The 25,379-nt window shown below is 37.1% G+C and overlaps 1 protein-coding gene and 1 long non-coding RNA gene across 4 annotated transcripts in view; one reads left to right on the top strand and one right to left on the bottom strand.

The window, feature by feature from the left end:
- The window catches only part of Kcnmb2 (potassium calcium-activated channel subfamily M regulatory beta subunit 2), a 242,537-nt gene that overhangs the window by 187,450 nt on the left and 29,708 nt on the right, over positions 1–25,379 (bottom strand). The window contains exon 1 of one of the 3 annotated variants that reach the window (XM_078043683.1): positions 11,250–11,380. The exons of the other annotated variants lie outside the window; for them this stretch is intronic. Within the exon in view, the coding sequence (XP_077899809.1) occupies positions 11,250–11,269 (20 nt within the window). The 5' untranslated portion in view covers positions 11,270–11,380. Of the gene's footprint in view, positions 1–11,249; positions 11,381–25,379 lie in introns of those variants that run through there. 3 annotated transcript variants of the gene reach the window in all.
- Positions 11,419–25,379, top strand: part of LOC120884390 (uncharacterized) — a 37,781-nt gene continuing 23,820 nt past the window's right edge. The window contains exons 1-2 of the long non-coding RNA XR_013436648.1: positions 11,419–11,751; positions 17,810–17,898. This is a non-coding gene — a long non-coding RNA (uncharacterized LOC120884390). The remainder of the gene's footprint in view (positions 11,752–17,809; positions 17,899–25,379) is intronic.

Raw genomic sequence — 25,379 nt, 5'->3', positions numbered from 1 at the left:
ATGGCACATCATTCAGGTATATTTATGAGAGATTACCGAAACTGTGGTACTCCAGCACCTCCATTATTTCTGCTTCAAGAGTCTTAATGCAATGCATGGTGAATGCTGTTTGTTATGTCACTGCGTCAGTAAATGGAAATGGCAATGTGACTTTGTCCCCACTCTCATGCTTTGCATGCCAATTTTTTTTTTCCAATCAAAACTTTCCCTTTGATTATTCAGTAGGTCTGGTTGTGCCAACTCAGCGCTGTGCCCATGTCATGAGAGAGGAAGCTAAAGAGAGGCCAGCACACTTAAAAGTCAGAGTTACTCTTCCCAACCCATGTGTCCTATGGGTCATTTTCTCCTTCATAATGATAAAATAGGAAATCAACTTTAAACTAGATGTTAATGGAATGGTTACTGAGCTGTACATGGTGTGTCTTTGTACCTATTAACATCCCAATCAACATAACATTCCAAAGTGCCCCTGTAATCATAATGGATTCAGCAAGGCAATGATTTCCAACCAGCTGAGGAGCCCCTTTATGATGTGATAAAAATCCATAATGGGCAGAAGCCCTAAGAATGTCAGCTTGTGACTTCTTTAACTCCCCCCCCCATGATGCCTGCTTAAGGAAGGTAGCTTCAGATTGTCTGAATCCTCCTGTTGTTTTGTGAGTCCCCTCAGGATTCGTGGCATCTGTGCAGAGAACAGTGTTAGGGACACCTGGGAAGATGGGGCCTCAGGATGGAATCCCCACTTGTGCTCTGCTCTCTTCTCCAGTCATCTGCCATATAGAAACCTGGACTGGAAGCCGACAGTGAGATGAATGTGTTAACTGAAAGAGGCTCTCTAACAAGTCAAAACTTTGTGTTTTGGTACAAATTTATGGGAAACAGATTTAGTATCTGGTACAAAATTGGAAGTTTTGCTTATTAGACACATGGAAGTTCTTTTCAATCTGGGTGATAAGATACCTGCTTCATTCCTGGTTTTCACTAATTGTACCAAGTTTTTCACAAATTCCCACAGTGGCAGAAGTGGGGAGGAGCAGGGAGAAGAAGGTAGAAGACCAGGGAGGGTTTTAAATCTTTAAGGCAGAAACAAGAAGCAATGAAACAAATCCAATGGAGAAAAATAAAACTAAGATTTGGTGATGTTTGATGAGGATGACTGGGTCATGATGAGAGGAGATAGTGATACAGACTTAGGGAAAGAGCAAAGTCTTTGGAATTATAGAGACCTACATTCATACCTCATTTCCTCCAGTTATTCATATAAAATGATTAGACCTTCTGAGTGCATTTTCTCATTTGTAAAACAGGAAAACATGTATTTATGATATGGTTGTTGTTCAGCCTAGATAACAAGATAAAGGTCAAGAGTGTAGGTAATATAACAGCAATGGGAGTTGTTCTTATTCTGAACTATCATTTGTTGAGAAGAGGTCATTGAATTTGCAAACAAGTCATGAGTCTGGGTGCAGAGGACTGTGTGAGTGGGTCTTTGAAACTTAGTTCATAAAGGAAAAATGTCTAAGGGGTTAGGATGGTGCATCAGGATGAGGATGAGATGCCATCTTCAACATCTCTCAAACAAATCTAAGCTCTAAGGCAGCAAGGACTGAGAAAGAGGTGACTGGACATTGAGTCTAGACACATTCTCAGGGTCATGGCTCCCCTCCTCTACCTTGCTTCTTTGGAAAGTTCAAGATCCAGTGTCTGGTGTGATGTACTTCTGGGAATTAAACCCAGATCCACAATACAGTTCCCATACTGAATGGTTTCCAATAAGGAACATTTATATTCTGCTTCACTTAGAAATACAAAAAAAGACTCATGCTACTTGTCAATCTGTGAACATTTTATTGGCACCAAAACTAAGGAGGGTGAGGACTTTAGGCTCCTAAGGGAGGTGACAAGTGGAAGTGGGGCCAGTCACTCCAACTACCATCATTCATTCAATCCACAGTGACCCATTCATCAGCTCAAGTAAATCCCTTCACCTCTTGAGCCTCTGGTGATCAAAAGTTAAATCAGGCCTAATAATGCCAAACTGCCTATTATGTGGTCTCATGATGAACGAAGTGAGAGAGATAATGGATGATAAAGCACCCTGGGAACTGGAAACCATCGGGTGAGGATGTGAGAAATTTTTAATGTGCCCAAACACCTCTTAGCTGTGATATCCATCTAAAACCTGACAGCCTCATCAGATTGATGTATTGATTTTTTGTGTCTTTTTGCAAATATATGACCACTAAGGCACAGAATAAGAAGACACGATACGAGTAATTCAATATTACAAGCAATTGTATTCACTGTGTCTATATTATCCTAGTAAATAACTCCATTATCAGTGTGTCCTTGCAAAATAGAATTGCCAACACATTTTCTATAAAAGAAAGTATTGAAGATGAAATTTCCAAAATGGTACTAAAATGAGACCTGTATTCATTTTATTGTGCAAATCTTGGTCAGTATCATTCATTCATTTATCCATTCATCTCACTTTAAAAAAATTTTTTAATGTGTTCACTTTCCTCTTTTATAGCTATACTCACTTATAGATAATGTGTATATGTTAACAACATTCAAATTAATTTCTCTAGATGAAACTTCCTTTCTCAGTTCCAGACTCAAGTACCCAATTGCCTTCAAGGCATTCCTTCTTGAACATCCAATGGGCATCTTAAATTCAACACCCCCAGGTTTGAAGTTCTCATTTGCTGCCATCCTTACCAACATGCTCCTCCTTCTGTATCTCTCAATGGATACTGCAATTTCCCAATTGCTTTGAGCCAAACTTTGAGTATTATCCATCATCTCTTTTTCTGTCTCATTGTGCATCAGTTCATCAGCAAATTCTATGGACTGTGGTTTCAAAACATACATAGAATCTGTCAACTTCCCACTATCTCCACTAATTCCAACTGATTTCTCACTCAGATGAGTGTAATTTCTTCCTAACTGCTCTCTCCATTCCTGATCTTCTCATACTTCCCACTCATACAAACATTCTTACCAGGGCAGCCAGAATGACCCTTGAATTCAGAACAGACCATTCCAGTCCTTTGCCATCCTCCTTCCACTGACACGCCTCCCCCCTCAGCATAGGTCCAACACCATCTGCTCTATTTGCTACCTCTATTCCTATCCACTCTATTCCTATCCTATTCATTTTACTTTTGCCTCAGTATCCTTCCTGCTGTTGATCAAATGATTCAGACAGAGTGGGTAAAGAAGGAGGAAGAGGAAAAGGGACACCAGAAGAAGAAAACTGTATCTTCAAAGACATGGGTCTCAAAAGAAGTTGGCATGCATACAATTTCAGTGCCTCTGGGGATATACAGACATGATTATGAAGATCAAGTTTTAGCCAGGTAGTGAATCTTAGGTCATGGTCAGGTGGTCAGATTTTTAGCTAATAGGTAATCAGTAGCCAATGAAGAGATTTAAGTACAGGAGTGACATCATCTGATTTGGATTTTAAGAATTTAAGGTGGAAGATGCATTGAAGGAGATAAGAGATAGAATTGGAAGGATAGTGGAATGACATAGACAAGCAGTCTATGGTAGGGGCATTGGTAGCAGAAGAAGGAGGATGATTAATAGTTATTCAGGATGTAGAGCATGACACACTATAGGCATTGAATGATGATTGGTCCGAAAAATATGGTCAAAATCAATAGAATAAAATTTTGTTGCCAGTTGGATTTCAGAGTAAATTGCAATGGGGAGCATTCAAATCAGTGATTCAAAAAACTACCTAGAAATAAGTTAAAGAAATGTAAGTTATTCAATGAAATTGCAGAATCAGGAAGAGCCGAATTATGTCTGATACAGTATTCTCTGGCTAGACTCTATAGCATATTTAATTGTGGATTTCAAGGCAGGAACTGATTCAGGTGATACATGACTTCTTACTGGTTTGCTTATTTTATTAGGTCCTTTTTCATTTCTGGTACTTGTTCCCAGATGTATCGTTTTCCATTTCACACATCATAAATATGTACATAAATATTTTAAAAGTTTCTGTTTCTCCAGGTTGAATATGTCCCACAAAATTGATAATAGCTTTAACTGAAAAGTACTCTGATAATAAACTACTCTGGCTTCCAAGTTTAAATTAGTACAAAACTCAGGAACAGTATATTGAGGTTGGCAAGGATTTCAGAGATTATCTATAAAATCCTACCCCAAACCAGAGTCTGCACTGTCCCCACCTCATTTTAAAAATAAATAAATTGGGTGATGAAGGGACTTGCCAAGCCTCATATATTTAGTGGCCAAAATATTTAGAATTTATCAATGATGCTTTCTGAGACCATAATGCAGCAAAGAAGCCACCAAAAAAAAAGACTTTGGTGAGCTTTAAAAGCCTTGAAGAGCAGCTAACTTGATCCAAGCCCTTTTCCCAGAGATTCTGATTCAATAGAAAACATCATTTCTCAAGAGTAACTCCTTGCCAAAATGCTAATACAGCTGGGCTGCCTACTATACTCTAAGAATGACTTAAATGAAACAAAGCAGACAGGAACAAACGATGAGTTTACCAAAACTCCTAGTCCTGCCATTTAAAAAAAAAAAAAAAAAAAAAAAGCTTTTTTTTTAACTAAAAGCTCCTTTTATGGAAAATACATGTAAATCATTAGAGTGCCCCTTGTGGCTGGGACCAACATAGCATGATAATAGCAAATCCAGCTGTATATCTTCAGCAATTTGAATCAGAATTCTCCCAAATTTGATGCATTTCACGTAAGAATCATTCCTTAGGGGAGTTTGGAGTAAATAAATATTAAATAGTGTCTTTGTCCTGATGACCCTCTGCCTTATGTAGAGTCATGGTGGCTCTCTGGTGAGAGGCAGAGGCTGAGCAGTATTACCTGTGTTCTACATACTACTCTTGCTTTTTCATGGTCTGAAGTAATATGGCCAATCTGTGTCTTCAGAAGTGCTTTACCTGAGAGGTGATGCTGGTGTGGTTGAGATAATTCTGACTCCCTCACACCATAAATATTGCCCATAATTGCCCAAAAAGAAAAAAAAAAGAAAAAGAAAAGCCCATGGGAAAAAAAATACATCCTGCTGATATGCATTCTTTGGCTTTGCATGGAAAGATACAAACTTGAATTGGGTTATTACAAAAAATTGCATAGGGATGAAACAGACTTTGGGAATCATCTAATCCAGTAATTTTTACAAAAAAAAAATAGTGGCAGAATCCTTTTTTTTTTTTCAAACAAAGTTTTATATAGAACCTCCAAATATAAAAAGATAAAGGCAGAGCTGCTCTGAATGAAGCTGGAGGGGAAAGAGAGAGTTGGGCTTGATCTTCTCAAAGGGCTGATGGTCTGACATGATATTCTACCTCAGAGCCCCAGGGATTCACAGGAAAGCACTGTGGGAGACCTATCCCGTCATTTTAAAGGGCAGTAACTATGCCAAAAGAAGTTAAAGGATTTGCCTACAGCAGAGAAAGACTGGAGCCTTCAAGTGAGATCAGAGTCCAGGACTGGAGGCCAAGCTGCCCCATCCCTGATGGGGACACAGGATTGTTGCAACACTCCCCCAGCAGTGGAGGCCCAGGTCGCATGGGTAGCTTTTCTGTTCTCATTAGAAGAACTAGCTTCAACGTAGGTTTCCTTAGGGGAGGATTGGTCCAAAGCAATGATAGATGGGGATTGTTATGAGCTTCCCTAGGAAGATTTAGGACTGAGCTCAAGGAACCCATCTGGGGAGGTGGAGCCTATATGTTCCTCATTTACGTCTATCTTCAAGCTCATTGAGAGAAGTATTTAGTTGCAGAAATAGATGGAATGAGCCCTGAAGAATGGGAAAGCAATGAAAATCTGGGGACTCTTGCAAACAAACACAAGGGTGGTAAAACATCACGGTCATCTCTTCCTTTTGGCAGTTCCATATATACTTTGATTCCTCAAATGAACATTAAATTTTAATTATTCAGTATTAATCACATGTGGAGAGGGCCAGGATTTTTCTCTAGCGGTCTCAGTTCTTATGGTCTAATAGTAAGAGGATGAGAGTGAGATTACATGAAGACTCATCAAAAGGTGATTTATGAGATGTTAATTTCTTCTCTGTCCCAGATTGCACCAGGCCTTACAATTTTCCTGGGTAAAATTCTGAAGAACTTGATCCAGTCACTAATCAATGCTTGGCTTATTTTAGGGGCTCATGGCTCATGCAACAGTATAGGACACTTTGAAATAAATTTAGTAGACTTGTTTTTTCTTTTATTCAAATAGTGACTAAGAAAATCTCTGCTTGGAGAGAAAAGAGTATACCACTCCTGTTCCAAAATGTCAAGAGCAGTAATAATTCTCATTCTATTTTTAAAAGTATTTAAAGTGTTAGAGGAAAATATGGTGTTAGAGGAAAATATGGTGTTAGAGGTCATGAGCACTTGAATCAGATTCTCTGGGTTTGGGTAATGCCTTCACCAATTATAAATTGTGTGGCTCTGGGCAAGTTACTTGCCTTAACTATACAAGGGAGATCACAGTATTCCTACTTCCTAATGTGGCTGAGGATTAAACAATGTAATACAGACAGTGCTTGGAAAAGTGACTGATTCATAATGTTGTTGGTAGGGTGTGGGCATGGGAAGATTATATGAACTCTAGGTAGGGCAAAGGGAGGTAGGCGAAGGTGGAGGCATGGGGGTGGGAAAGATGATGGAATGAGATGAACATCATTACCCTCAGTACATATATGAATACACAAATGGTGTGACTCTACTTTGTGTACAATCAGAGATTTGAAAAATTATGCTCTATATGTGTAATATGAATAGTAATGCATTCTTCTGTCATATATAACAATTTTAAAAAAAATTGTAAAGGAAGAGAGGGATTGAAAAATGCATAGTAGAGCTGTTTTACCCACTTCTCTTACAAACACCCACCTTTCCATTCTGCCTTCTCAACTGACCATTTGTCCCTATGAACTTTTAGCACCAAACAAGAAGAGAGAGAGAGAGAGAGAGAGAGAGAGAGAGAGAGAGAGAGAGAGAGAGAGAGAGAAGAGGGCTAAAAGAAGAATGAGAATGTTTAGATGCAGTTCTCTGGTTAAACCTTCCCAAATCTTACAGTGTTGACACTGTCATCTCATGATCACACCTCCCTCTCACTGTCACCCTGCTGGGTCAGTAAATTTCAGTATATTGTTATAGGCACAGATCTGTCCTTATCTCTTTGAAGGATACTCAAGGAGATTATACAAAAGATAATCTGTCCTGGGTGAACAATTAAAAATGTTATGCCTTTCATTAGGGAAAAGCAGCAAAGAGTCCTGAGACCTAGCTTTCTCCTGGGCCCTGTCACTTCCATCAATTAACAACAAGGATTTGATGACTGGTTACTTGGGCCAGGTTCCCGCAGTCTCTCTTCAGATGTGAAGGGATGCTGTCCAGGCTTGGGCTGAAGGGCCATTGTAGTCTGAGTCCCTCTGATCTGCCTGCTGTTTCTGAGTCACTGGGAGGGTCCATGGGGATGAGGAGGTGGAGTATGGAGGCAGCATCCAGTCGAATCAGTGTAAGCTATGGCACATGTTGATGGACTCAGGCAGAACCCAAGGGGCTATGGAAATTTAGTGATTTTTACCAGGTACTGTGTGTTTCTGTCAGAAACCTGGGGTCTGGAAATGTGACTTTTCCTGACTGGAGTGCTTAGAAGGAGGAAGGTGAGCTGTTGGGATTGTGGAGTAAAAACTCATTCCATTTGCTGCATAGTAAGTGTTTGTTTCAAATAATTTTCTTTTTAGATAATCTAACCCTTCTCTTTACTAAAGGGTTTCTTTTAAGGCCATAGAAGATGGTTTAAAACAAATCCTAATAAGTATTTAGTGTTTGATTTGAGCCTGAGGGGAATCTCTTAATTCACATTGGCTGAGTTGGGCCACTTAATAGTTGTGTGACCTGAATATTTATTACTGGTTGAACACTGTCTATGTGCCAGGTCCTTGCTATGCATTTTATAACCATTATATTGTAAATTACTCAAAATAGTCCTTTGAGTGGATCTTCAAATTTTCTCCACAAGAGGAACATGAGGCTTAGGACCCTGAAGTCATTGCCAAAGGTCCTGGTAGTGGTATGATGTTGGTGGGCAGCTGAGCCTCAGTGTCTCAGGTATGAAATGAAAATCATAAGAGCTACCTCCCAGGGTAGCTCAGGAATAAACTTGTATGTGTCCATATATTTATTTATGCAATATTAGATGCATATATATATAATGGATAATAGATGTACATAAATAAAGCATTAAATTAAAATTTTAAAATTTTATGTACATATGTATCTGGTCCATATGAAACCTCTGATAAATAGCAGTATCTTAGCAAGGATCACCTTTCTACAAAAACCAGCTTGCTTCTATAAAGCAATAAGAGGACATAGGAAAGGTGAGAAGTAAATGAAGAAACTTTTTCATTTGAGATTTGCTTTTTTAGCACTCCTAGGGCAGAGTTCGGGTTACTATCTACCAGCTTCCTGCTTCACATTCCCTGAAAATTGTCTATCTCCTGCTACTCAAATGAATCATTCACTAGTAAGAGTCTTCTACTTTTATCCTAGCTTCTGGTGATAGGACTTCTTACGTCTCATTGAACTCAGAGTTGAAATGGGTCTCTTCACCTCAATGGGTGCCTTTCCTTGTTAGGCCAAGGGCTTCTTAAAAGCAGTGATTGATCTGGTCAAGAGTATGTCCCCTGGTCTGCCACAGTACTGTTGTAATGCAGGTGCTGTTCGCAGCATCTCCTCCTGGACCCAGATACAGTGCCTTGGATACCTAATAGAAAGATCATTGGAGCCGGGCACGGTGGTGCACACCTGTAATCCCAGTGACTTGGGAGTCTGAGGCAGGAGGATTTTGAGTTCAAAGCCAACCTCTGCAATTTAGGGAGGCCCTTAAGCAACTTAGTGAGACTCTGTCTTCTAAATGAAATATAAAAAGGCTGGGGATGTGGTTCAGTGTTTTAATCCCCGGTACTCTCCCCCGAAAAACAAAAACAAACAAACAAGCAAAAAAAAAAAAAAAAAAAAAAAAAACACTGGAAAAGATCACTGACCCACTGAATCATGTTTATTGAGGGAGAAAAATCCTTGAATCTTAGGGGTTCTTCTATTACCTTCGATTATTAACACTTCCCAGACTTTACTCAGCCTGAGACAATTCTCTGCCAAAAAATTTATTAGGGGTTATCTATCAAAAAATGGATAAGTGAAGACACATAAGGAAGATTTTCTCTAGTAGATAGAAAAATATAGTATAAACACTGAAGTCGGCATCCATATAATACCAGTAGGGGAATAGGTAGAAAGACCAATGGAGCAGAAGAGGATTGAGATTATGCCCTGTGTCCCAACTATTGTTAAACATGATTGTTAAATTATTGTTAAACATGGCATTTCACATCAGTAAAGGAAAAAGAAACAATTCTACCATATACATTTGGAGAAAAATAAAAGAGTATATTCCTCTTTGATATACAAAATAAAATTTACGTAGATTAAAATTCTAAACATAAAAAACTATGTTGTACTATAAAAAAGTATAGAAGAATAGTTCTATAATTTTTTTTAAAGAGAGAGTGAGAGATGAGAGAGAGAGAGAGAGAGAGAGAGAGAGAGAGAGAGAGAGAGAGAGAGAGGGAGAATTTTTTTTAATATTTATTTTTTAGTTCTCGGTGGACACAACATCTTTGTTGGTATGTGGTGCTGAGGATCGAACCTGGGCCGCACGCATGCCAGGCGAGCGCGCTACCGCTTGAGCCACATCCCCAGCCCTGTATAATTTTGATATTAAACCCAGAAACTATAAGAAAGAGATTGGCATATTTGACATTATACATATGTAAATATAGAGAGAAAATTACTCAGTAGCATCCTAGCAGTGGTTAACTCTTATGAATGTAATAATGTAAACAAACAAAAAGATCCCCATATGATTATGTTATGCCGGGTATTAGAAAAACATTTTAAAAATATCTAGAGAAAACATCTATGTATTTATCATATCTATGTGTTGATCTGTTCATCATCCATCTCTCTCTGAAAATAGGGTGGAATCTTTAAACACTGTATAATTTTAACTTGCTTCTGTCCTATTTCTTTTATTCCTAGTGATTACTTGTTTTATCTTTATAACTTGCTTCTAGAAAACTCCCTTCTTCCATTCCTTTTCCCTTTTGTGAAAAAGATAATAAGAAACTACCTTTAAAAATTGACTTTTAAAGACAGACTTTATTTAAAACTGAAAGGTAATGCTGACTAAAATAGCGCATTTTTGGTCTCCTTGGCAGGTGTGATTTGTTGCCACAATTACTATTTTGTTTTTTTCTATTTGGTGGCATATCACAAAATTTCTTTAAAATTGTTTTTTGTTGTTGGTGTTTATGACTGGAAATTATTTCAAAGTTTTGTTTCAGGGAAATTCAGGATTGAAAGGAACCTTAAAAACCTACGTACTCAAATCTCCCATCCCAAACTTGAAAATCCCCTACAAAATCTCTCTATAAAAATCCCCTTTTTGATAGACCACTGCTCTTCTGTCAACTGCCCCAGCTTTTGTGAATGAAGCAAAGATCAGAGAACAGGGCAGAGAAACAGGGTGAAGGGGAGCTGTGACAATCTCCACACCCTAGAATCCAACTAGCCCTACCAATTTTCTACAGCTCAATACCTTACCAAAATAATAATAATAAAAAGTCAATTTAGATAAGTTCTATAAAAGGCCCCACTTTGGGGTGAAACTTATGTGCTACAACGCACACCATGTCATAAACTTACATGAACACATAAGAACATTTATGAGAATAAATTATTCCTAAATTATCAGTTCATATTATCCTAAACAATGATTGCTTTTGCTTTCTCTCCCAATAGTGCAATAATCTCTAATAAAGCAGTTTATACACGTTTTAAGTGGGACTATAATGCCCCAGAAAACTATGATTATATTGCTTTAATAATACAAGAGCAAAATTATTCAGGAGACTTTATCAGACACCAAGATTTCTGGATTATATCCAAGTCAGCCCACCCTACATCTGTAAAGGAAAGGAATCAGGACCCCCAGGATGGTGTTGTATGAAGTATCCCAGGTTTGACATATTCAAAGACCCAGATCAGACCAACAGAATCTGTTGCCAGTCTCTGGCTCTTATCTTTTATTAATGCAAGAAACAATTTCTATAAAAATCAGGGTCCCTAACAGAGAAAATAAGGGGAAAAATAATGATCCTACCTTTGATGCATGGTGCTCATGATACGGAAAATAAAAAAAGGGATGAAAGGGATGGTTAATATAATAGTTTGTATTTAAATGAGACAGATTGGCTCTGTGTGGGAAAAAAAAAAGAGAGAGAGAGAGAAAAGAAATGACCCTGAGGGAAGAACACAGACCATCAGTTTCATCATGCATCATGTGGGATGGAAGAGCCATTGAAATTAGAGTTTGTGGAAGTATGTTATGCTAATGCCGTTTGCAACAAGTTCTGCCCAAGTCTTAAAACCACAAGCACTTTCAGAGTTGATAATTGCCTGGAGAGATAATCTACTTTCTGTTCACCGAAATCTAAGTGAAGGAAAGAGGATCCTGTCCAGAGAGTTTTAATTTGCCTGGAAGCTTTAATCAGAAGACAATTCTTTCCTCTGTGGACCCCTCTCTAAGTCTGTCAAAAACAGCCGGGTTGTTGAAGTCAAAGTGTTGGCAGACAGATGCTCCTTGTTAGAAGAGAGTGACATAGGTAGGTGCACACAATGTAATGTACCTTGAATGGTTTCTGTTTGTTTTTTGAGGGTGATAGAAGGAGGTTATCACAATCGTTGCCAGTGAAAAATAGCAGGTATGATAATAATTAAAACACCCTTTCATCCAGAGAGTGAGTTTGAATGGGTGCCTTTTTATCTGTTATTCATATAGTATAAATCAAACTATTTGGTCCAAAAATCAAGAAACAGGGATGATTTTTCATTCTGATTGGTTCTTGGGGCGGGAGGGAGGGAGGGAGGGATTGTGTACGGGAGACTGGGCAAGATCTGTCCTGTAACATCAGAACAACTATTGCCTGCAGCAAAGTACCCAACAGTGTCTCCCACTAAGCCTCACCAATTTATCTTAGTCTATAAATGTAAGAATCCTTTTACACTCCAGCCTTGGACCAGTTTCTGATTCTCGTTCAGGGATTTCTATGGCAGACAGTGGACTGCTCTGGAGCCACTAAGCTGTCTGTTGGCTGAGATGTCAAAGCCATACCCAGATGCCCTGAGCCATCCCTTTCCTGGCCTTTTAAAGTAGAGGTTAGCACCCATCAACCAGGACAATCCCTTGACCAGCTGCCATTTCTCCTCTGCACATCTTTGTCTGTCCTCTTGGAGAACTTGAACATCACAAACAAGACAGGAGTACATCTTTTTTGGTTAAATAAATAATTTTAACCTAAGTTTTTCTTTTGGGTCAGAAGGTTTAGGCTGGGACTTGATAGACCCCATTTCTTCCCTTCCCCTTACCTTTGCATCACTGAGTCCCCAAGAATAAATAATTATAAAACCATGCAGCATATTGAACAGCCTGCTTTGAACTCAAGGGAAGGAGCTGCTAACTCTGGCCAAGTCCTCCTCTCCTTTCCTTTTCAATGTTTCAGAGCTTTTTTGGAGTGCTTTTATGTGCATTATCTCATTTGTTCTTGAAAGCAGCTCTGTAAGGAGAGTGTGGTAGAAATATTACCCCTACTCTTAGAGAGGCTAAGCCTTGGAAAGTTTAAGTAACTTGTCAGGATTACATAGCCGGTGAGTTTCAGCCAGGGGAAGAAAATTTATCTACTACTTCCAAATTCTGTCCTCTTGGTAAAAGATCCAGTCAAAGGCAAATCATTATTGTTCTACTAACTCAGTCATATTTGAAATAATTTGAATATCTCTATCAAATACTCTGGCTTCAGAATATAAAATCTCTAACTACTGAATTAAATAACATTTTTTTTATAAATTCCCAGTCAAGAAGAGATTGAAACTTGCTTATTATTAAGTTTCCTTTTAAGTATCTGTCTAACTTAATTCTGGTATAGATGAGAAAATAAAATTTACTCAGTAATTAGTATAACCTAATGCTCTTCCTTCTGAAAGGCAAAATAGCCAATGGATCATATTTTAAATGGTCAATTATCCTATAAGTACAATAACATTTATTAAAACTTTTTTATTTCTGGAACATGAATTTTAATATGTAGTTATAACTTCAAGATAATACTTTTTTTTCCATTGAGTAAATAATGTGTACTTTAAACCTCTTCACTTAAAAATCCTAAACCATACATTGTATTGATTTCAAAACAAACATATTTGTTTCTTTCTATAATCAAATGAATATATAGAAAATTATTCTATTTTAAGAGGACTAATATCATTGAAACAGTATATTGTGCAGAATCATCCCTTTCCATCTTTAATTTTGTATTTGGGGACTGAGTCTCAGACAATTTAAGTAACTTGCTCATGGACATACAACTGTTTTAGTGGTAAAAGCAATATTCAATTCTGGGTCATTTTTTGCACCATAAAAAGTGAAATAACTGTTTCAAATGTGCACATAAATAAATTCATATACAAAGTCTTCCTATCTTGGGGAGATATAGGGAAGATATAGAAAATGGATATAGAAAAAAGTTCATTCTCCAGGGGAAATCTCAATGTAAATGAACTTTTAGAGAGGAGTTAGTGATGGATGAAGGAAGAGATCAATAAAAAAAAATATGACCTATTGAATGTTTTCCACCTGGTATTTGTAGACCGTGTAATTCCTTATCCTTTTATTATGGGACCATGGTTACAAGAAATGAATTGAAATATTTGTCATGCTATGTACCTGATTTTATATGATATAGAAAAAATGTGGCAAGTCTTGAGAATGGAGCTCAAAATCTAGGACAAACATCTGACTTGAAAAATATATTTTTGTAACATCTTCTGTTGTGGAAATTATAAAATAGTCAGGCTAAGTAAGTGGTGAAGTGAAGAGACTTTGATTTTAAATAGTGTTTCAACCAGTAACATAAATATATGTATATAAAGCTTCCAACTCCCCCACCTCCCCTGCCCCCAGTAAAATTCAGACTTGGTAAGGTGCTTTCTACTGAAAATCACTAGCACTTTTGGATTACTCATCATTTCTGGAAAATAAGATTGGTGACTGCCTACCTGGACTGGGACTCACTGTGTGTCCCTTTACTCTAGTTTATACTAGTCAAATAAGGTCCTGCTTATTTATAGAAAGTCTTTTGGTTCACAAATGCTTTTATACCTTTCATTTCACATTGGCTTTTACCCTCTGAATAACCCTATGTAGTAGGAATTGCAGCAAGTTAGTGAGTTTTCTCACTATCAATTAATAGTCTGTTTATTATCTCAGTTTAATGCCTTCTACATATTTGAAAGTTGGTTATTCACAGTTTATACTAGATAGCCCATACAGAAAATCCAGTGGTCACTCAACTTAGGATTTTTCTACCATATGATGATAGAAAAGTGAAATACATTCAATAAAAACCCACATTTTCAATTTTGAATTTCAGTTTTTCTCGGGGAGAGCAATCATCAGCACCATATCCTCTCCCCATGCTGGGCAGCAGCAGTGAACCAGACCTCCCAATCAACCTTGTGAACAAAAGTAAACAGTCAGTACTCTACAGTGTACTATGCTGCCAAGCTAGGAGAGTTGTACTAAATGCATTGACTGACTGTATTTTTAGTTTATGTTATGGGTTTATCTGGGTGTAACTCCATGCATTGAGAAGCATCTGTGTATTCTAAGCATGGTATGTTAATTTTAACCTCAGTTTGGTGACCTATTGGTGTAATAATTCAGCAACTTTGATACATTTTACTTGTGGTGTTATGACATAATCCACTCCCACAGCACCCTGCTTACTCTGTTCTCCTTGCAGAGTACCCTCTCTTCTGTAACCATTCAGCCAAACCAGCATCTTGTTATCTGCTGCAATCCCAGTATTTTAACATTGTCTGTTTTAATATTTCTATAGCATTTATCACCTGCTGGATTTGTCTAGTTTGTTTATTTTTCATGTTTATTTTTGTCCCTCCCAACTGGAAGAAAGCATCACTAATATACAGACTTAAAAAAAAATTTGTTTGCATTGTATCATCCAGTGTGCAAAGCAACAGTATTTGCATGAGTGTGTGTGTGTGTGTGTGTGTGTGTGTGTGTGTGAGATAAAAAAATCTAAGTTGGCCATGATCTGAATTTTGTGATCTTGTCTGCCTGATCAAAACAGATAGACCAACTGTTGAGGATCTGACTCAAGGGAAGGCATTCTTCAACCTAACAGAGATGTCTAATGTGGGCTGGTATAGGGAGGAAAATAACAATAAATAAACAAAAACCTGTTACAGTTAAGTTCCCTACCATGGGAAATTGAATCAAGACAAAAAAGAGGATCAGCATCATGCGATGCCTATGGAAACAAAAACATAGAGCAGTCCTCAGATAGAATCTGAGGTCAATGAGGGTGAGGATGAGTTGAATATGAATAAGAAATGATCCAGAAGCAGAAAGCACAAATACACTCAGGGGATGAAAAAGCTCACGTGGTTTTGTAGCAAGAGAAGGAAGAGCTATTGGCGGAGCCAGAGAATGAAGAAGTGCCAGCCTGGCCATCTGGGTGTTCAGTGTAGCCCCATCTCCAACTAAGCTTCCATGTCAGGTTCTTCCACCAAGGGAACCTATGCTGATTGGCATTTCCTTGTTGCTGATATTACATGTTTCTCTGGTTCCACCAAGAAGTGGACTGCTGATCTTACATCTAAAATTGCCTAGATTTGGAACCCTTCTTGATGGCTAATTCAGAATGCAACACGTTCCATTCTGTTCTTAGAAAAGTCATCTAACATTAGAAAAGAATTTAACAATTTACAAATTGTTTTAATATCTATTATGGCATTTGCTTCTTGCAGTACCCCCTTCTTTCCATGAAGTGGTTCATGAATTCCTCTAGGTGGGAAATTTTTCTCTTATGTATTTGGCTATAACTGATCTCTCCTTTAGCATGCATCATAAGCTTTATTTGTGCAAATGCCTTACTTTTGCTACTGACTCTGAGCACTCAGAGGCAGTTTCTATCTCATAGTGTTTAGTTTCACATCTTATGCAACTTTGTTGCTAAATAAAATCTTTGTTCAAAAACTGAAGCTGTTTGGAGCTTGAATGTGAAACAGTTCTACAAATTCAGAATGCAGTTCTCTATATTACAGAATTAGACCCCCAATTATACACTTTTAGAACTGTTATTTAAAACAAATTTTCCCAAAATATATTTGTAGTTGTATGTGTATTTGTCCATAACAGTCTCTGAAGAATCTCTTTGTAAAACTTGTATGAATTTGTAAGTAATGTTTTAAAAACCACCTAAAACAGGAAATCAATTATAAAATTAGTAAACTTAGTTCCAGATATTACTTTTAGTTATTCTGTTCCTTTACTTAGGTATTTGGTCTTTTGAGTCCTGACCTCTCATACTATCTCCACAAGGTTCTTTAGGTTTGGCCATTGCTTTTCTTCCTGTGTAAATGATATTCTGAGGACTGGGTCTGGGTGAATACTGTCATTATCCAGGGGATCTCCATTAGCCTAAAAAATGCTATATTTTTCCTTTGTTTCATATTGTGTTTTTATTTTTAGAGATGCAGAATAGCAGGTTATGGAGTAAGCAAACCAACAACTAAAATGCACAATGTTCCAAGTCTTCCTCAAGGGCAGTAGAAATAAGTCTGGAATTCTGCATAAGATTAGTAAATATCCTCTGTTATTTTCAATAGATATAAACTTTCAAGCAACTCTGTACCCTTAAACTAAGGTGTGTGAGATCTTCAGTAATCTTATATTAATATTAATTGAGAGTAGGGTCAAGAGAGAACCAGAAAAGACAGCATGGTCTTTGGGACTGTCCTTGAGAAAATCTGATTTTCTATTTCTTTAGCTACTCTGGTAAATGGGTATTCACGCTTTCATTGCCACCTAGTAATCATGTATTGAGAACCTGCTATATCTTGCTATGCACTGTGCTAAGAACAGGGCAAATAAGATGAAACATTGAAGGAGACATAAAATAGTTGATTGTAAAATCTTGTGGTAGGTGCCAAGGTAGAATCTAATAATTAAAATCTAATTAATATGTGCATAAAGGAGAGAATCATAAACCTGTTTAGTGGAGGAATGGGAAGATACTAAAATAATTTTATAAACAGATGTCCAAGCTGGGTTTGATATAAAGAATAATGTTCAGACAGAAAATAAAAACACAAGTTGGCCTTTATAAAGAAGGGAGATGATGGGCCAAAGCTTGGTGATGTATAACAATTTGGAATGCAATTGCAAAATTGTTCTGGATAGCTGGAAAGAAAAAGAAGAGAGTTGGGAAAGAGTTTAGAAAAGAGAAAGGGAAGGTCACCCTAAAGCATATCTTCTTTAACCTATGGGCAACAGGGAGCCATTGGAGGGGTTAAAGAATAGAACAGCAAGGCCAGAGTTTCACACTGAGACTCCCAGAAGCAGGTTTGGGACAGGAAGATGAGGTTACAAGTTGATATGTGTTGTGAGGGCACTTTAGAGCAATGATTGCATTGTACTATTATTAGCCATTATATTCCCTGACGCATATAGTGATTTTGAAGTTCAGAAATTCAACATTACTGGCCAAATCAACCTTAAGTATATAGTTAAATATATTCCAGAAAGTACATTATGCCTTCCTGTCAAGTCTGCCTGTTCATCTCTCTATTTTACTTTTGTAGTGGGAAAACAAAGTGAAGATACACTGCAGATTACAGCAACACAGGGGATAGGAGAAGCAAGTGGATTAGGACCCAGGTGCATGGAGCAGGTATGCCTGACAGATATGTAAGGAATGGTGGTATAGAGCATGAATCAGAGGAAGGGGTTGAGACCTAGTTCTATTATTCACTATTCACATGAAATTTAAAGCATTAATTGATTTCTTTGAACCCTTGTCTTTTCATCTTTAAAATAGGATACTGATTCCTGCCGTATTTTATACGTTTTCCATGAGAATCTGTTGAAGATAGTAACTTGACAACAATTGCTCAATTTATGCATTCTTTAAAAGTCAAGGTATTCATGAAGAGTACCAATAGAAAGAAATCATAAAACAATTAATTATATTACAATTGAGTCTCCAAAATGCCCTAAGTATAAGCATGAATTCTAGAAATCATCTTACTATCTTCAGGTTTTCTCCTGTCTGATCTGTTTTCCATTCTAAATTGGTATACAAGTATAAGAATTTACTTTTTGGATTAAATTTACCATTCTGAATATTATACAGTGATCATTTTCTCCAAAGGAAAACCCTCAGAACTAAGGGGATAGACATACACGAAGGAAAAAACTTGGTTGGCCAATGCACACTGTGTGTGTGTGTGTGTGTGTGTGTGTTAGTGATAATAACTTAATACCAAGGAAAGAGAATTTCAGGTGGAATCATATCATTTTACTTAGCTATTTAAGTTTATACTTAACTATAAGTTTACTTAACTATTGTAATTGGTTTATAAAATTATAAGATAAAGGTCGATCCACAGATGTTGCCTTACTTATAAATATTCCTTCAACATTCATTCCCCAAATCCTTTGTAATGCATTATTGGACGTTTCCTGGGAGGATACACTGGCAACATTAGAATTGTGACCTCAATTTCTGGGCTATTTCAGGGAACTGAAATGTATACCTTTAGACCTAAACAGGATGAAAAGGGTTGTTGGAAAAAGGGAAATCACACAAAAAATTTATTTTTCTTTTTGTTCTTACAATCCCAAGATTTGAAATTCCAACTACTGCACCATGTTCCTGGCCAGTAGATGGCTCTCTGTTTTTTTTAAACCAGTGTGCTGTCCAATGTACTGAATTGAGCAATTCAGAGTGACCTGTATCATTCAGGATGATTGTAGTAATGATACTTGTGACAGGTAGTTATGGGAGTAACAACTGTAGATTTGAAGTTACTTATTCTCTAGTTAAGCAAAACTAGAATGGAGAGATATCTTGAATCTTTCTAGTGGATTTTTTTTCATAATTGAGTTGCAAGCTTATTGAAGTCTCTTGTGCTTGCATGTCTACACAGGACTTTGCTTCTGCCCTCAGTTCCCATCCATATTTCAAGTTGCTGGTAAAGCTGTGTTAGAACCAAATTGCATGACTGTAGGCAATGCCTACAAAGCTCAATGAATAACACACTTTATCAATGCCTTTTAGGCCTGTTAAACAACCAACCCAAGAAAAGACTGGGCTCACTTTATTTCATACAAATAAATTTACATCTTGTTCCAATCCACATTAAATAAGTTATTTGATATCATATATATTCATAAGATGCTAGTTAGAGGGAGAGTTATAGAAAATTGATTAAGGAGTAAACTTATAACTTAGGAATATACAGTGGGGCATCTAAAAAAAGTAGAAGCATAATATTGTGATGAATTAGAGATTATATTTAGAGGACACACTATTTCAGTGATTTAAAGATAATGGTTAATTTGTCAGAGAAAATAGGAACAACAGCTCTGACATTATGTTAAAACTACAAAATGTTTAAATCAGAAGGCAGCTAGCCTTGCTCTCTAGGGAAAACCTCCTAAAGTCTAAATCTCAGTTTCCCAATTTGAGAAGTGATGAAAATATAATCTTAGAGTTTTGTTGAATGGTTAAACTCTGTGAGGTAATGCAGGTTAACTTTCATGTAAATTATAAGGTAAAATAGCACTTTTAATGCCAAAGCTCCTTTTCTAGTTACCAGACTCCATGGATTCTTACTTATTCCCCCTTCACTTTGTAGAAAAGGAAATTGCTGTATTTCATATTATTTTTGACAAGCAGTTGTTTGTGAAGTTTGGGCTGCTTTAACTGTCACCTTTGCTTATTTTTCACTTGCTCTTTGCTCTATCTAGAGTCAAGTGTTCAGTCCCTCACCCCTCCAAAAGCTGGTGACAATTATGTGGAAAGAACCGAGAAATAAAAGCCTTTGTTATACTGAGTTATTAAGGAAAAAAAACTTTTATTTTAACAAGAGCAAAAAGGCATCATTGTTGCTATTGGTCACTGTCCAGAGAGAGCTTGGGAATATTTTAATTACAATGAACTTCTATTGTAGCAGTGTTCATTTTAATGAGATGACTCTGGTCTTATCTTCCCTGAAATATTGTCACATTTTGTCCTCTCCTTTTCTCCCTTTTCAGACTTAGTAAAACACATTTGGGGGAGTATTTTTTGAATGTGGGCACTGTGAATGATTAATAAAGGATGTGTAAAAGCATAGTCCTCCTTTGTCATTTGTCTCCCTAATAATATTGCAAATACAGGAAAACCAGAAAATCTTAAGTCGCTTAGAAATGAAATTTTAGAAAAATGGATGAGAGACATAACTTTCAAGATAGTGATAACATATGACTGAAAATAGATTGGGGAGCATTGACACAAACTACTTCATTCTGAGTAGACCAAGAAATAGCATCTATAGGGGAAAGAGTCAGTGCCGACCAGATTAGATGTGATAACAAAGAAAAAAACCTGTTATGTCTAAATTCCAAGTGTCTTGCTCAGTGCCAGGAATAGAGAAATCACCTTACGATGGGTACAATAGGAGTTATGCTTCAAGGTGGTACCATGATTCCTCATTTCATCTTCAGCCTCTTGTGACATGCATGGCTAGGGGGAGGCTGACAATATAAGATACATGTTGAAGAAAGCACTGGCTCAGAAGTCATCACAGGAAGAAGTCCTGTGTCATTCTTAGGATTGCTGATTTTTTTTTTTTTTGTATCAGGGATTGAACCCCATGGGTGCTTAACCACTAAGCCACATCCTCAGCCCTTTTTAATATCTTATTTAAAGACAGAGTCTCACTGAGTTGCTTAGGGCCTCACTAAGTTGCTGAGGCTGCCTTTGAACTCATGATCTTCCTGACTCAGACTTTCCAGCTGCTGGCATTATAGGCATTCGCCACCGCATCCAACTAGAATCATTGGATTTTGAGATAGGAATTTTGAAGTTTTTAACTCTCTAAGAAAGTCAAATACAACTAAATCCATTTCTCCAATTACATTTCTTACATTTATACATGTAAGTACATGTATAAATTTTTACAGTTTACAGAGTGGCTTTGTGTATTTGTTTACATCAACGAGTGCCTGTGGTCCTCAGTGCATCACATTGTGAGGTAAAAGCATGATTTCCTATTCTGAAGGTATTTAAATCCTGAGGAGGTCTGAGGCATGTAAACAACCAACTACAATATTATGGAGGCTCAGGGAGGCATCAACAGAGGATGTGAAAGTAATGGATAGTAGGGAACTACAGGTGACATCTGTTATTTTGTCTATATTCTTTTCTTTGGGAAATTGCTACTTTCTTTCACCTAAGATCCCCATGTGACTATCAAAGGGCACTACTTCTCTTCCCTGCCCTAGACATGTTCACGTGAATCAAGGTGGCAAATCAGAATGTGCTATCCTTCTAACCATTATGAGTGGTCACAAGGTGAGATCTTATTGGCCATACTGAGGAGTTTTCTCAATATTCTAAGAGCAGTGGAAAGCCATCAATGTAGTTAGCAGGACAAGACATCTGTTCTCTGTAAGGGAATCTCTGACTCCAGTTTTGTGATCAAAATAGAGAAGAGCCGGAGAGGATACCCAGAAGCCAGCTGCGAGGTTGTGGCAGCAGTACAGAGAATGGCAGCCTGGATGGGCAGCAGCGAAATGGCAGACAGGTGGCCAGAAGGAGACATGTTTAGATGGTGATGAAGTAAATGTGAGACTGTGGACAAAGCAGAGGGGTTGGCAAGGATAAATGTAGGTGTCTGGCATGAATAACCAGCTAGGTGGTGAGGTTCTGGAACAGGACTAGGATTTCCTTTTCTGAAAAAAATCTTCTGAAATTACAGTCTATAATATTCACTGCTTCCACCACTACCACCAACCCCGACGCGTTTTTTCCCTTGACATCCTCTTCTTTTTTGATTTGAATTATGTTTAACTGTTTAACTTCCCACCTCCTACCCTTTAGTTCTTTTCTATTTTTTCTTTGCTGGATTCTTTTTATTCCTCTCTTATTTTTCTAAAATTTTTTTTAGTAATTATGAATATCATCTGTTGCACTAGAATCCCCAACCATCTCTCCAGCTGTGACCTTGTTCTCCAACTTAAGACTTGAGTTGCACATTACTTAGTAGACGTTTCCTGGTGGCCATCACATTTAAACTTTGAAAGTCAGTTGACAAAACTAAACTGTTGTCAAGACCTAAGAATTCTACCCTTGTCTTCGTGAGGAGCCAATCAGATCCAAGTAGGGTCACTTGAAACCCCCTTTAAGGTAAGTATTTGCATGTTTGAAGAGAGAACTTCTCTGCCCTTCTGAGGGCCCAGTCTGATGCTGCTGGTGGCTATTTTTTTTCTTACATCTGAAGAAAAACTTTAGAAAATGTAATTGCTCCAAAAGAAGAGCCAAGAAATGAAGAGAAAATTCATAAACAACTGGACTTATCTATGTGAAAGCAAGTCAACTTCTGGTAATTTTTTAAATTTATATTTGCTAATATATTTCATATTTACTTGGTTGGTTTTGAATTGTGTTTCTGTCATTTGTAATCAGAAGGATGGTGGAATGTGATGGACATGATTATCCAAAGTACATGTATGAAGACATGAATTACTGTGAACATATTTTATAAACAACTAGAGATATGAAAATTTGTGCTCTATATGTATAATAAGAATTGTAATGCATTCCGTTGTTGTTTATTAAAGAAACAATTAAAAAAAGAAAGAAAGAGTTCTGAATAAAACAGAAACTCAATTCTTTTGAATCAGTGCCTTAATTTTATATCTCTGCTAATCATCAGTTTACCTACCATCAAAGAATTCTCTGTGTATAACAATTAGGAAAATGCAGTGATTGGTTCAATAGTTTGCTTCTTCAGTTCTTTGAAACATTGAAGAGGCTACTGGTTATTCTGTACTTGTCTCCCTTACATTTTACCATTTCTTTACAGAGCTCTAAAATATTGTGAATATTAGGCTGTTTGGAAATCCCCACCATCACAGTATAAATCTCATCAGAATATTTTGTACTTTTCCAAACAGGGATTCCTTTCTCTGACGTTGTGGGTTTTCAAGATGTCACTGGCATTTATGAGGATATATTCTCATACTGAGTAATATATTCTCAATTATTCAGTAGCTGGGTTTGAACTCAGATCTTCCTGACTCCATAGCTGCTACTCACAACAGTGTCATCCTTAAGAACATAACGTGTGCTTTGCAAAGATTAAATAATGCTTTTGCTGGCTACAAAGTGTTTGAATTATCTGTCCTGGTGCAAGAGTTTCCACATGGCTCTTTCTTTTGAATTGTGTTTGCCTTTTAGTATTTTTCCTCTATTTTATCCTTATTATTAGAATGAGAAGTATAACTCTTTGCTGTTATAAGTGGGAGTAAAATAGGCCCTCTGTTTCTTGGTTGCTTCTTATCTGCTTAAATGCTAAATAAATGTGCTGGGATAAATGATCTCAGGCCTTTGTGTAGCCATGTGGAGACAATAATGATCATGATGATATTAATACAGTAATCACTCATTAAGTATCTTCTAAGAGATACCAGATGTGGTCTACTTACTCCTTACAACTTTTAGATTTTTCTATTGTTTGCTCAGGACTTTTCCCCTTTCTTTTCTAGGTCTCAGGTAAATTTCAAACACGTGATATTAACTGATAAATAATACCATCTTAAGTGAGCTGCTTAGACATACACAAACACACCCATACACATGTACATTCACCCATAGACATACCCAAATATGGGCAAAGAAAGATGTCTATCAACACACAAATGAATAAAAAAATAATTGTGGCACATATACAATGGAATTTTACTCAGTCATAAAGAATGGAATTATGGCATTTGCTGCTACATGGATAAAACTGGAGAACATCATGCTAAGTGAAATAAACCAGACCCAGAAATTCAAGCATTGATTTGCTGTCTAATGCAGAAACTAGACCAACTAAGGATGGGGGAGTAAGCAGGGGCAGGGGAATCCCATGAAAAAACATATCAATGAGGTAAAGAAAAGAGATTGAGAGGGAGGAAGGAGGGACATGAAAAAATGGAACAATGGAATGAAACTGACAAAATATTCTATAAACACACATGAATATCCTTAGTGAACTTTATCTTTATGCATGTCTGTAATGCACTAATTTAAAATAAGTAAATAGAAGAAAGCCTGGTAGAACAGAGAAAGGAGAATGGACAGGGAGGAGAGAAAAGAAAAGGGAAGTACTGGGGACTGAATTGCAGCAAATTATATTCCATGTTTGTATAATTATGTCAAAATGAACCCCAACATATGTATAACTGTAATGCATTACTAAAAAAATAAAAATAAATATTGACAAGGATAAAGATGGGAATGAGAAAAATCCAGGATGGTGATGTGCCAAGGGTGCCTTTGATAGAGTCACAATATGCTGGTTTAGAAATAATTTAACTACTTCCATTAATTGCCAGAAGGATTGAAGGCATCTTATTAATTCATGTGATTACTCATTATTATGCATCCTCAGTGCCTAAAGCTACAAAAGATAGGAAGTTTATCTTTAAACAAATGCTTCTCAATTATACCAGCACCAATGTGTGTTGCTGTAATAGTTCCCTTGGTGCCATTAGGTGGCTAATCTGTAGAATATGAGTACACAATTTAAAGCACAAGGCTACCTGATAAATCTAGGAAAGTTTTTCACTGTAAATGTATTCTTAGTAAAGTGTATTCTTTTGCTTAAATATTCCCATCTGAGAAACATTAATAGGAAGTTTTGTACATTTACCTAAATGCAAAGTAAGGGAATGGATTTTGATATTTGTCTAATTTTCAAAAAATAATCGGCGGGGGAGAGAGGAAGCCTGCAGGTACAACTCAGAGGTAGTGAGGTAGCGAGCATGCTTAGTATATGCAAGACACAGGGTTCAATTCCCCCCCCCAAAAAATGTTTACCTAATACTTTTCTCCTTTCTGCTTACTGAGTTCCAAACAGAAAACTGAGATTGGTTTTTTAGAAGGAGACAGGATGTACTAGCAAGATAGACTCATTTATTTGTTTTGATTTGGTTTTGGAGAAAGTTGTTTTAGTGACTTGTATGTCATGATCCATGTGAATTTTCTCTGAGCCAAGTAGGCATGTCATGTGAATGTGTGTGCATCATGCATATGTGCTTGTGATGAAGCTAGAGACTTCCTACACAAATGCTGAGATCACTGAACTTTACAAATGTGATTCAAGTTCATATTTAGAT

The sequence above is a fragment of the Ictidomys tridecemlineatus genome, chromosome 3 (assembly GCF_052094955.1).
Source record: "Ictidomys tridecemlineatus isolate mIctTri1 chromosome 3, mIctTri1.hap1, whole genome shotgun sequence".
NCBI classification, from domain to species: Eukaryota; Metazoa; Chordata; class Mammalia; order Rodentia; family Sciuridae; genus Ictidomys; species Ictidomys tridecemlineatus.
Note: the sequence above shows the minus strand (reverse complement) of the source record. Positions and strands in the feature narration are given on the sequence as shown.